Raw genomic sequence first — 12,005 nt, forward strand, 5'->3', positions numbered from 1 at the left:
CCATGTGAGTATCCCTTTATTGCTGCACCATTTGTTCAGTTTTTGCTTGCTATTTTGTTTTGTTTTGTTTTGTTTGTTTATTTGGAAAGTGCATGGGCCACAAATCAAATCCAGGTCTCCTGCATGGCAGGCGAGAATGCTACCACTGAACTACCTTTGCACCCCAAGTTTCCATTTCTTGATAATCGTAAATAGTGCTGCTTAAACATCAGTGTGAAAATGGCCATTTGTGTCCTTACCTTCAGTCCTTCTGAATATTTACCTAATAATGGTATTGCTGGATAATATGGCGATTCTATACTTAGCTTCCTGAGGAACTGCTAAATTGCCTTCCAGAGCGGTTGTACCATTTTCACATTCCCACCACAGTGGGTAAGTATGCCTCTTTCTCCACATCCTCTCCAGCACTTACCATTTTCTATTTTTGTTTTTTGATAATGGCCATTCTAGTGTTTATGAGGTGAGATCTCACTGTGGTTTTGATTTGCATTTCCCTAACAGCCAGTGAAGTTGAACATCTTTTCAAGTGCCTTTTAGGCATTTGTATTTCCTCTTCTGTAAAGTGTCTGTTCATGTCTTTTGCCCATTTTTTAATTGGGTTGTTTGTCTTTTTGTTTTTGAGTTGAAGAATCTCTTATTGTGGGTACGAAACTGTTATCTGATATGTGGTTTCCAAATTTTGTCTCCCATTGTGTAGGCTGCCTTTTACTTTCCTGACAGTTCTTTGATGCACAAAACTGTTTAATTTTGAGGAGATCCCATTTATCTACTTCTTTTTTCAGTGCTCGTGCTTTGGGTGTAAGTTCTAGGAAACCATCTGCTATTACAAGATTTGTAAGATATTTATTTTTAAGTTGTACAAGATATTTCCCTACATTTTCTTCTAACAGATTTAGATCATGTAAAGTCCTCCACTCACACCTCTGATGTATAGTACTGCACTCACATCTCTGAGGTTCAGGCCTCCACCCACACTCTATGTAACAGTGTCCTGCAGTCTCACGGAGAGTTTGTGGCTGATGTCTCATCCAGATTGCGTTGCTCAGCATAGTCAGTGATGGTCACCTTCTGATCTTTTTAAACCTTAATTCTCTGGCTTCTTTTGTTCTCCTTTTGTTCCTACCGCACCTGTTTCCCACGCCTGGGTCCAATTGGCCAGAACTGGTTACGGCCCCCCAACCCTTCCCTATTGCACTGTGTCCTCCAGAGGGCCAGCAATCCACAGCCTGATGCCCTCACTCTCCTTCCTTCTGCAGAGCCCCCCGAGATGAGCCCCGTGGTGGCGCCCCTGTCCTGGATGCTGGGCACCTGGCTGTCGGAGCCCCCAGGGGCCAGTGCCCTGCCAACGCCGCAGCCCGCATGCTACCTGGAGGAGGTGCACATCTCCCACGTGGGCCAGCCCATGCTCAACTTCTCGTGAGTGCCTCAGCCCCCACCTCTCACTCCTGTTGGCTAGGCTGACCCACACTCCAAGCCCTAAATCCTTGGGTGACTGTAGTTCATCCCTGAGGTCATGCTTCCACTCTCGCATTGGTTGATGTGAGTGAGCAACCTTCCTTTAGAGTCCCTGTGCCCTGAGGGACCCCCAGCCTTGTCCTCGGAGAAGTCCTGTGGCCTCACAAGTGGACACGGACACAGTGAGGATCTGTCCACCCACAGGGAAGGAATTAGAAGCAGTTTCACTTTAGTTGCAGGAGTAGTATACTTTTAAATTGTCAACTGTAAGGAAAAACTTGAAGTATAAAGCTAAGCTGTGTCCCTCCCTCGGTATCCAGCTGTCTAGCTCTGCATCTTCTTAAATAACTTAGCACTATTTGTATAATGCTTAACAATTTCAGATAATTTGGAATATCTGATTGCTTTAAAAAGTAGTTGTTCCTTACGCATTTCATATCACCCTTAACTGAATGAATTTAGGAAAGTGATCTCCTTGCACATAAATTCCAGGTAACATGAAATACCCAAGGACAGTTAAAGCAGCCTTTTATAAACTACAGGTTATGGCCCATTCAAGGATTGGGAAGTCAGTTTTTTTGGTTGCTATTTATAGTAGATGATGTGAAATAGTAAAAATTATAATATATATTTTGGCAAATAGAATGGTCTATATATAATGGTAAACATGTTTTGTAACAGATATGTCTGTTCTGGATTACAATATAAAATATATTTCTTTTTTTTTCCACATGTAAAAATGATTATTTATTCCACCTAATTATAATTGAACGAACCCACCTTTGGAGCATGCCAATTTCAGGACAATTTTGTCCTAGGTTTTTTGGTGTTTTTTTTTTTTTAATTTAAATTAATTAAAAAATTTTTTTTTTAAATATAGCAACAGAAAAACACAAACATCTTAACTTATGATCATTCCATTCTACATGTATAATCAATAATTCACAACACCATCACAGAGTTGCATATTCATGATCATAATCATTTCTTAGAACATTTGCATCAATTCAGAAAAAGAAATAAAAAGACAACAGAAAAAATTCATGCATACCATACCCCTTACCCCTCCCTTTCATTGATCACTAGCATTTCAATCTAAATTTTTTCAACATTTATTCCCCCTATTACTTATTTTTATTCCATATGTTTTACTCGTCTGTTGATAAGGTAGATAAAAGGAGCATCAGACACAAGATTTTCACAATCACACATCACATTGTGAAAGCTGTATCATTATATAATCATCTTCAAGAAACATGGCTACTGGAACACAGCTCTACATTTTCAGGCAGTTCCCTCCAGCCTCTCCATTATATCTTGACTAACAAGGTGATATCTATTTAATGTGTAAGAATAACCTCCAGGATAACCTCTTGACTCTGTTTAGAATCTCTCAGCCATTGACACTTTATTTTGTCTCATTTCACTCTTCCCCCCTTTTGGTTGAGAAAGTTTTCTCAATCCCTTGATGCTGAGTCTCAGCTTATTCTAGAATTTCTGTCCCACGTTACCAGGAAGGTCCACACCCCTGGGAGTCATGTCCCACGTAGACAGGGGGAGGGCAGTAAGTTTACTTGTGTTGGCTGGAGAGAGAGGCCACATCTGAGCAACAAAAGAGATTCTCTTGGGGGTTACTCTTAGGCCTTATAAGATATATTTCTTATTAGAGTTTGGGATACAAAAAAGAGAGTGAGCATGCTCTCACAAGGTGTAGCTGCCAACATTGACCTGTCAGAGTTTATCTCAGGGACTCCTCGACTAGGTTCACACAGTAGCACATAATGCTAGTGGAATTGTAGGTAAGGTAGCTTTCACGTTTGCGTCAGCGCCTTCAGCTTACAGTGCAGGTATCTGTAGGTACTGCCATGAACTTCCAGCAATTATGCAGGTTGACTAGAAAGTATACCTTCATTTAATGCCTGTTCCTGTTTCTTACTATATGAATTGACAAGACTTTTAAGCAAGATAATAGCTCAAAAAAGAAAAGTCATATATCTTCTCCAGTTATGATAAGAAGACACAGGATAAAATTCAATATCCATTGACACTGATTCCTGATAAATAGGAACTTTTGGATATTTCTTTTTTAAAAATTAACCTTTTATTATTATAAAACCAGTATATATACATGGTAGGAAATCAAGGAATAGACATGAGCCTAAATAAAAGCATCCTATTCCCACAGCCTTGTGGTCAAACATGGCTGATACTCTGTGTTCATTCTTCCAAATCTTAAAAATAAAACAATTACATGGACACACATCTGCCAGCGTGCACAGGTGCATGCTTCTTGCACTTGTCCATATGCATGCATGGCTGTGTGTGTACAAGCACATATACACATGCATTCCCATTTTTTACTAAACTGAGGTCCTATTATGTTGATTGTTTCAAATAATGCTTGTTTTTCAGTCATAAATTTCCATCTTTCTTTTTCAGCATATTTTCCTTTCAGCTAATACCCAGGTCATTTTCATGTTTCCTCAATGGAAATTCTAAAACTGAAAAGTACAATAATTGAAATTACTTCAATAAATGGGTTTGACTGCAGACTAGATATAGCTGAGAAGAGGATTAGTGAAGGGGAAGAAAGACAAATGGGAACTGTGCAAACCAACACCAGACAGATTTTTTTAAATGCTTAAGTATGATCAGAAAGCGAACAATAAACTGGGAAAACATACAGCTTATTCCACCAAGGACCAATTTCACTACTTAAAGAGCATCTGTTGATCTATAAAAACAAAGCACAAGAGTAGATCCCAATAGATGGTCCTCCCTAGGTTCACTCAGCTTTAGGTTGCTGCAGCTTTGACCTCCCCAAATGCTGCACCTTTTTGTCTCATCCATAAGCCCCTACACCACCCCTTCCTCTGTGGAGCATGGGCCGTGGGTTGGAGAGAGCATGCCCAGCACTCCCAGCCACACACTAGTCGAGACCCATATCATGCTGGGCCCTCAGGCTCTCTCCCAGATTTTGTGATCCTCAAGTGTTTCCCTGTGTGTGAGGAGCATGCATCAGCTCCTCCTGCATGGAAGAGCGCAGCACCAGCCTCCGCTGGCTCATGCCTCCCGGTCCCCATAGGTTCAACGCCTTCCATGCAGACACCAGGAAGCCGATGCACAGGGAGTGTGGTTTCATCCGCCTCAAACCTGACACCAACAAGGTGGCCTTTGTCAGCGCCCAGAACACAGGTAACCTGGCTAGGGTGGGGTGGGGGCTGAGCAGTGCCAGGAGGGGGCAGGGCTTTGTTTCCAGCACTTGCTCCTAGTGTCTTGCTCACACTTGCTCACAGCCTGGGAAGCCTCAGGCTGTGAGCAGACACCAGCTGGAACTCTTCGGTGAGAGCAAGCCCATTTCCCTTCCTGCATTGCACCTGGTTCTGTCAGGAGCAGTACACTGCTGGACCTATACCTGACTGTGACTGGGGCACAGCTGTTCCTGTGGGGCTTGGGATTGTGATAACGTGGGAATTGGAGCAAGGAATACTGCAGGTCACTGGTGGACATTTGGTTTGCTCCAGTGTGGGCCACTCTAAAATATTTGACTCAGTTCGTTAATTTACAAATTACTCATACCTGGGTGTGCCTCACCATTACCTTGGTGGCTCACTCCAAGGAGTCTCTCTTCTCGGAAGCAACAGACAGTAAGCATCAGCGCAGCCTCACATGGAGCTGCCCAGGGACTGGACAGGAGGTCAGGCAGATGTCCATTCTGCAGGCCACATAGGGGTGGCTTTATGACTAACTCCCGCCAGGTGTGGGGCCAGGTACATCTGGAGGGAGGAGGGTGTGAGGGCACCTGCTGCAATGGAACAGGGAGAGAAGAACCCTGTTTCCTTGAGCACTTGGGGTGGTCAGCCACAGGCAGGAGAAATATCATCACCTCCATGGCTGCAGTGCTCAGGTCTCCACAGTCTTTGAATCTGAATGACTCTGGTGAGAGCCTCACAGACAAGAACACAATACAGGCATGAGGAGCCCAGGGAGCCCAGTGCGGAACCTGGGGAAGCTGTGGGAGCCCAGGGAGGCCCCCACATGCTGAGCAGCCCCTCCTTCCAGGCATCGTGGAGGTGGAGGAGGGTGAGGTGAATGGGCAGGAGCTGTCAATCGCGTCCCACTCCATCGCCAGGATCTCCTTTGCCCAGGAGCCGCACGTGGCACAGGTGAGCAGACCCTCCTTGGTGGGTTTACCCCTACAGCTGTTCAGGGGTGGGCGGGAGGAGGGGCGTCTGCAAGGGGTCCTTGGCCATGTGTAACCCAGCCAAGTAGTGGGAGAACATGCAAAGGAGCCCACATGTGGCCTGAGCCAGAGCTGACAGCCTGGTTTTCATTTGAAGATGATGTGGTTTCTTCTTTCTTTCTCCCTTCCATCCATCTGACTGTCCGTCAGTCCGTTATAAGCTTAGGAGCTTAGAAGCCTTTTCCTTTCAGTGGCTCACCCACCAGCGTCATCTCTTTAATGGATGCATTTCATTTCATTACAAAACTAATTTTATACCATCAACGGCTTGTCAGATTTGACTTTTGAAAAACTGTTCAAAAAATTGGAGTGGAAAAAAAAAGTTGGAATGGAAATGATTTATAAAAATACACAACAAACATTGAGTACTCTTATTTCAGAATTTGTTATGGAGATGTATAGTCATTCTGCTTTCAGTAGGTTCTCTCCTGCACCACTGACACCAAAATGCTTTTGTTTTATTACTGTGGGTTTCCGGTCAACATTTACTTTTTCCTGCACTGAGGATTATGGCCAGGAGAAGTCCCAGCACCATGAGCAGACCCTCAGATGAGGCCCTTGTTTCCTGAAGACGGCCTGGACAACTCTTTGGACAATGCTTGGGCAGAATTCTGTCTGCTTTTTACAGAAATTCTTTTCTCAAATTTAGTAAAAATAATATAATTACCACAATACTAATTGGATACATGTTTGGAAAAAATTTCAAGTTCTGCAAAAGTATATAGTACTTTTAATCTCACCCTTTCCCCAAAGCAGAACTCTGTGGTATACCTCCTTCCAGATCTTTTCATGCACACATACACCTGCACACCTACAAATAGAAGAGTTTTATTGTGAAAATGTTCAAACTCCCAGCAGTGTTAAAAAAAAGTTTTCAGTGAACACCCAGAGATTCTACACTGTAATTTATCACCTGCCCATCCATCCATTCCTCCACTTAATGATCCAACCAGCCCTATCAAATATCATTTAACATATTCTAAAATTACAAATAGGATTGCACATTATTCCCTGACTCTATTTTTTTCTTACTCTTTTATCATAGAGACCTGTCTGTCTTCAGTGTTACATCATTATTTTTCTCTCTGCACAGCATACAGAGCACAGATGCTCTATAACTTAGTTACTGAGTTTCTGCCTGAGGGACAGAGAGGTTCATTGCCACAGCTGCTGCCCTAGCGTCCCTTTACATTGGCCTTACTCAATTCTGCAAACTTAACCGTGTCTGTTGGATGAATTTCACAGTATCTGTTGGATAAATTTCTCCCAGCTGAATCACTGAGTCAAAGAACAGGTGCATTTTAAATGTTGATAGATGCTGATAAACTGCTTTTCTTAACAATTTGTCCTCCCACCCCACTCCTTCACTAACGTGATATCATTTCAGATTTTTTTATCCTTTTTATCTGTTAAATGAAAAGTAGTATCTCATCCATATTTTGAGTTTAACTGAGAAATGAGGAAGAATATTTTCTCTGAACTTCTTGGCCATTGGTATTTCTTATTCTTTTTTTTATATAACTATTTATTTATTTTGTTTTATTAATTTTTAATTTTTTTAAAAAAATTACAAGAAACACAAACATTCTTAACATATGATCATTCCATTCTACATATATGATCAATAATTCACAATATCACATAGTTGCATATTCATCATCATGATCCTTTCTTAGAACATTTGCATCAATTCAGAAAAAGAAATAAAAAGACAACAGAAAAATAAAACGAAAACAGAAAACAAAAATCGTACATACCGTATCCCTTACCCCTTCCTTAGATTGATCACTAGCATTTCAAACTAAATTTATTTTAACATTTGTTCCCCCTATTATTTATTTTTATTCCATATGTCTTACTCGTCTGTTGACAAGGTAGATAAAAGGAACATCAGACACAAGGTTTTCAAATCCACAGTCATACTGTGAAAGCTATATCATTATACAATCATGATCTAGAAACATGGCTACGGGAACACAGCTGTACATTTTCAGGCAGTTCCCTCCAGCCTCTCCATTATATCTTGGATAACAAGGTGATATCTACTTAATGCATAAGAATAACCTCCACGATAACCTCTCGACTCTGTTTAGAATCTCTCAGCCATTGACACTTTGTCTCATTTCACTATTCCCCTTTTAGGTCGAGAAGGTTTTCTCAATCCCTTGATGCTGGGTCTCAGCTCATTCTAGGATCTCTGTCCCACTTTGCCAGGAAGGTCCACACCCCTGGGAGTCATGTCCCACATACACAGGGGGAGGGTGGTGAGTTTGCTTGTTGTGTTGGCTGGAGAGAGAGGCCACATATGAGCAACAAAAGAGGTTCTCTTAGGGTTGATTCTTAGGCCTAATTTTAAGTAGGCTTGACCTTTCCTTTGTGGGGTTAAGTTTCATATGAACAAACCCCGAGACTGGGGGCTCAGCCTATAGCTTTGGTTGTCCACACTGCTTGTGAGAATATCAAGAATTCAACTTGGGGAGGTTGAATTTTCCCCCATTCTCACCATTCCCTGATGGGGACTTTGCAAATAATTTTTTATTCACTGTTCAAATCACTCTGAGATTTATCAGGGCATCACTCTGGACAAACCAACAAAATCTCATGGCCTACCCGAGGATCCATATACTTATGTTGTTCAACCAACTGTCTACATAAGTTATATTAGGAAATCCACTACTCAAAATATAAATTTTGTACCAAGTAAACATTTTTTGCTTTAGTCTCACACATAAGTTGAAATTTTAAAATATTAATTACCATCTATTTTCAGCACCCTGCAGTAGTGACATTCCTTTGTTCTTCCTCATGCAAAGACATTTTTTTAATTTGTACATTTAGTTACTATCATTATACAGTCTAGGCGTTCCTAGATTATACCACCTCAATCTTTATCGTCTATCTTTGTGATTTCATTTATGCCCCCCAGCCCTCCTCCCTCTATCATTCTCACATTCAGCTTCATTCAGTGTTTTAACACAGTTGTATTGCAGTTAGGTAGTATTGTGCTCTCCATTTCTGAGCTTTTATATTCAGTCCTGTTGCACAATCTTTATCCCTTCAGCTCCAGTTACCCAATATCTTACCCTATTTCTATCTCCTGATGGTCTCTGTTACCAACAAAATATTCCAGGTTTATTCACTAATGTTAGTTCATATCAGTGAGACCATACAGTATTTGTCCTTTTGTTTTTGGCTAATCTCACTCAGCCTAATGTCCTTAAGGTCCATCCATGTTGTTACATACTTCATAACTTTATTTTCTCTTACAGCTGCATGATACTCCATCATATGTATATACCACAGTTTGTTTAGCCACCCATCTGTTGATGGACATTCTGGCTCTTTCCATCTCTTGGCAATTGTAAATAATGCTGCTATAAAGATTGGTGTGCAAATGTCCATTTGTGTCCTTGCCCTCATGTCCTTTGGGTAGAGACAGCATATATAGATGGATCCTGTTTTTTAATCCATTCTGCCAGTCTGTCTTTTGATTGGGGAGTTTGATCCATTGACATTTAGTGTTATTACTGCATGGGTAGTACTTTCTTCTACCATTTTGCCTTTTGGATTTTATATGTCAGACATTTAATGTTATTACTGCATGGGTAGTACTTTCTTCTACCATTTTGCCTCTTGGATTTTATGTCATATCTGATTTTCCTTCTTTTTACCTTTACTCATAGTCTTCCTTTCTACACTCTTCTCCACACCTCTCTCTTCTGTCTTTTTGTATCTGTCTCTAGTGCTCCCTTTAGTATTTCTTGCAGAGCTGGTCTCTTGGTCACAAGTTCTCTCAGTGATTTTTTTGTCTGAAAATGTTTTAATGTCTCCCTCATTTTTGAAGGACAGTTTTGCTGGGTATAGAATTCTTGGTTGACACTTTTTCTTTTTTAATAATTTAAATATATCATCCTACTGTCTTCTCGCCTCCATGGTTTCTGCTGAGAAATCTACACATAGTCTTATTGGGCTTCCCTTGTATGTGATAGATTGCTTTCGTCTTGCTGCTTTCAAGATTCTCTCTTTCTCTTTGACCTCTGACATTCTGATTAGTTAATGTCTTGGAGTACGTCTATTTGGATCTATTCTCTTTGGGGTACGCTGGACTTCTTGGATCTGTAATTTTAAATCTTTCATAAGAGTTGGGAAATTTTCAGTGATAATTTCCTCCATTAGTTTTTCTCCTCCTTTTCCCTTCTCTTCTCCTTCAACACGTATATTCGTGCACTTCATATTGTCATTCAATTCCCTGAGTCTCTGCTCATATTTTTCCATTTTTTCCCTATATTTTCTTCTTCTTGTTGGATTTCAGATGTTCCATCCTCCAGTTCAGAAATCCTATGTTCTGTCTCTCGAAATCCACCATTGTAGGTTTCCATTGTTTTTTTCATCTCTTCTACCATGCCTTTCATTCCCATAAGTTCTGTGATATGTTTTTTCAGACTTTCAATATCTTCTTTTTGTTCATTCCTTGCCTTCTTTATATCTTCCCTCAGTTCATTGATTTAGTTTTTGATGAGCTTGTTCATGTCTGTTCGTATATTCTGAATTAATTGTTTCAACTCCTGTATCTCATTTGAATTGTTGGTTTATTCCTTTGCCTGGGCCATAGCTCCAATTTTCCTAGTGTGATTTGTTATTTTTTGCTGGCGTCTAGGCATTTAATCACCTTAATTAGTTCATTCTGGAGATTGCTTTCACTTCTTTTACCTAGGGTTTTCTTGCTGGATGAATTTGTTGTCTATCTGTTCTTTGACTTTCAGTTCAGCTTTATCTGGACCTCTAGGTTAGGTTTTGTTTAACAGAGCAGAATTTTGCAGTTCTTGTTTTCTTGTTTCTTGCCCTGCTTGTATGGTGTCTTTCCCCCCCCCCCCCCCACCCTTAGGAGGTTCTACTTCGGTATTATAGACCCCGGCCAGATTTTCCCAGACCAAAGTGGCCTCCTATCAGGAGGAAAGAGTCACCTGCATCAGTTTTCCCTGAGGGTGAGACCCAGCAGGTTGAAAGACTTTCCTGTGAAGTCTCTGGACTCTGTTTTTCTTATCCTTGCAGGTCCCACCAGCATAATGATGTGGTACCTTTAACTTTGGCAGACTCTCCCTGCTGGGGGCGTGGTGGAGACAGAGGAGAGGTTGTAGGCTGGTTTTAATGGCTTCAAATTACCAAGCCCTGGTGTCTGAATTCCTTGATGGAGGGATTCCACCTGGGTGGAGCTTCACCCCTCCCCTGGGGAAGGCACAAGCTCCAGATAAACCCCCATAGGCATTCTACCTATGCCTGGGGCAGTTGCAGCCTGAGAAGCCCTGCCTTTGTAGAAACACAGCCACAAAGTCAAGCCTTTGTAGAAACAGCCACACAAACTTCTGTTTCCTGTTTTGTTTTTTTTTTTTTCTTTTCTTTTCTGTCAGCCTGCTCCCTTCGCGTCAGGGCAAAAATGAGCGACCTCAGCTTTGACCAGATCACCTGATCTGGGGGCCTATTTTTAGTAGTCAGAATTTGTTAATTAATTCCACAGTTGGCTTTGGTTGGACTTAGCCCCTGCTGCTTATAAAATCTCTTTCCTTTCCCCACTGGGAACAGCCTGTGGTGGAGGGGGGCTGGCCGCCGCGGCTTGGGGAACTCACAGTTCTGGTGGGCCTCGCAGGTGGTCCAGCTGGTCCAGACTGGGGTATGCTGTGTGCCTGGTCACTGATGTGGCCCCAGGAGCTGTTCTGTTCTGTTTCTGGTTATTTAGTAGTTATTCTGGAGGACGAAGTAAAATGCACACATTGCTAAGCCACCATCTTGGCCCGGAAGCGCGTCTATAACTATCATCTTTCTTATTCTTTTTTTTTTTTACATGGGCAGGCACCGGAAATTGAACCTGGGTTCTTTGGCATGGCAGGCAAGCGTTCTTGCCTGCTGAGCCACCGTGGCCCACCCTCATATTTCTTATTCTTGATATTCAAAGTTTTTGTCCCTTTTCTGTGGGTTGTCATTTCCTTATTGAATTGTGGGAACTTTTTATGTACTGTGGTTATTAATCTCTTATCTGTTATTTGTGTGACAAATATTCCCCCAGTCTGTGGCCTATTTTTTTTTTTTTTTTTTTTTTTGCTTTATGATGCATTTTTCCTCACAGGTTGAAAGGTTTTTTTGTAGTTGTTTCTGGGGGCCTTTTTCCTTTATGGTGACTGGGTTGGGTTCTTGCTTAGGAGGGTGTTTTTTGGTCCAAAATGAATAAAAATAATCTTTTTTATCTCTCAAATCTATTTTTTCACTTAGGGTACAGTTCTGACTTTTCCCAAATTGGTGACCAGTGGACCCA

General features: G+C 41.5%; 1 protein-coding gene across 3 annotated transcripts in view; it reads left to right on the top strand.

The window, feature by feature from the left end:
* THAP4 (THAP domain containing 4) overlaps positions 1–12,005 on the top strand; it is a 103,472-nt gene that overhangs the window by 59,252 nt on the left and 32,215 nt on the right. For all 3 annotated transcript variants that reach the window (XM_077153382.1, XM_077153380.1, XM_077153381.1), the window contains exons 3-5: positions 1,257–1,416; positions 4,541–4,650; positions 5,518–5,621. In XM_077153382.1, coding sequence (XP_077009497.1) covers positions 1,257–1,416; positions 4,541–4,650; positions 5,518–5,621 — 374 coding nt within the window. The remainder of the gene's footprint in view (positions 1–1,256; positions 1,417–4,540; positions 4,651–5,517; positions 5,622–12,005) is intronic.

Source organism: Tamandua tetradactyla, chromosome 3 (genome assembly GCF_023851605.1).
Source record: "Tamandua tetradactyla isolate mTamTet1 chromosome 3, mTamTet1.pri, whole genome shotgun sequence".
In the NCBI taxonomy this organism is placed as follows: Eukaryota; Metazoa; Chordata; class Mammalia; order Pilosa; family Myrmecophagidae; genus Tamandua; species Tamandua tetradactyla.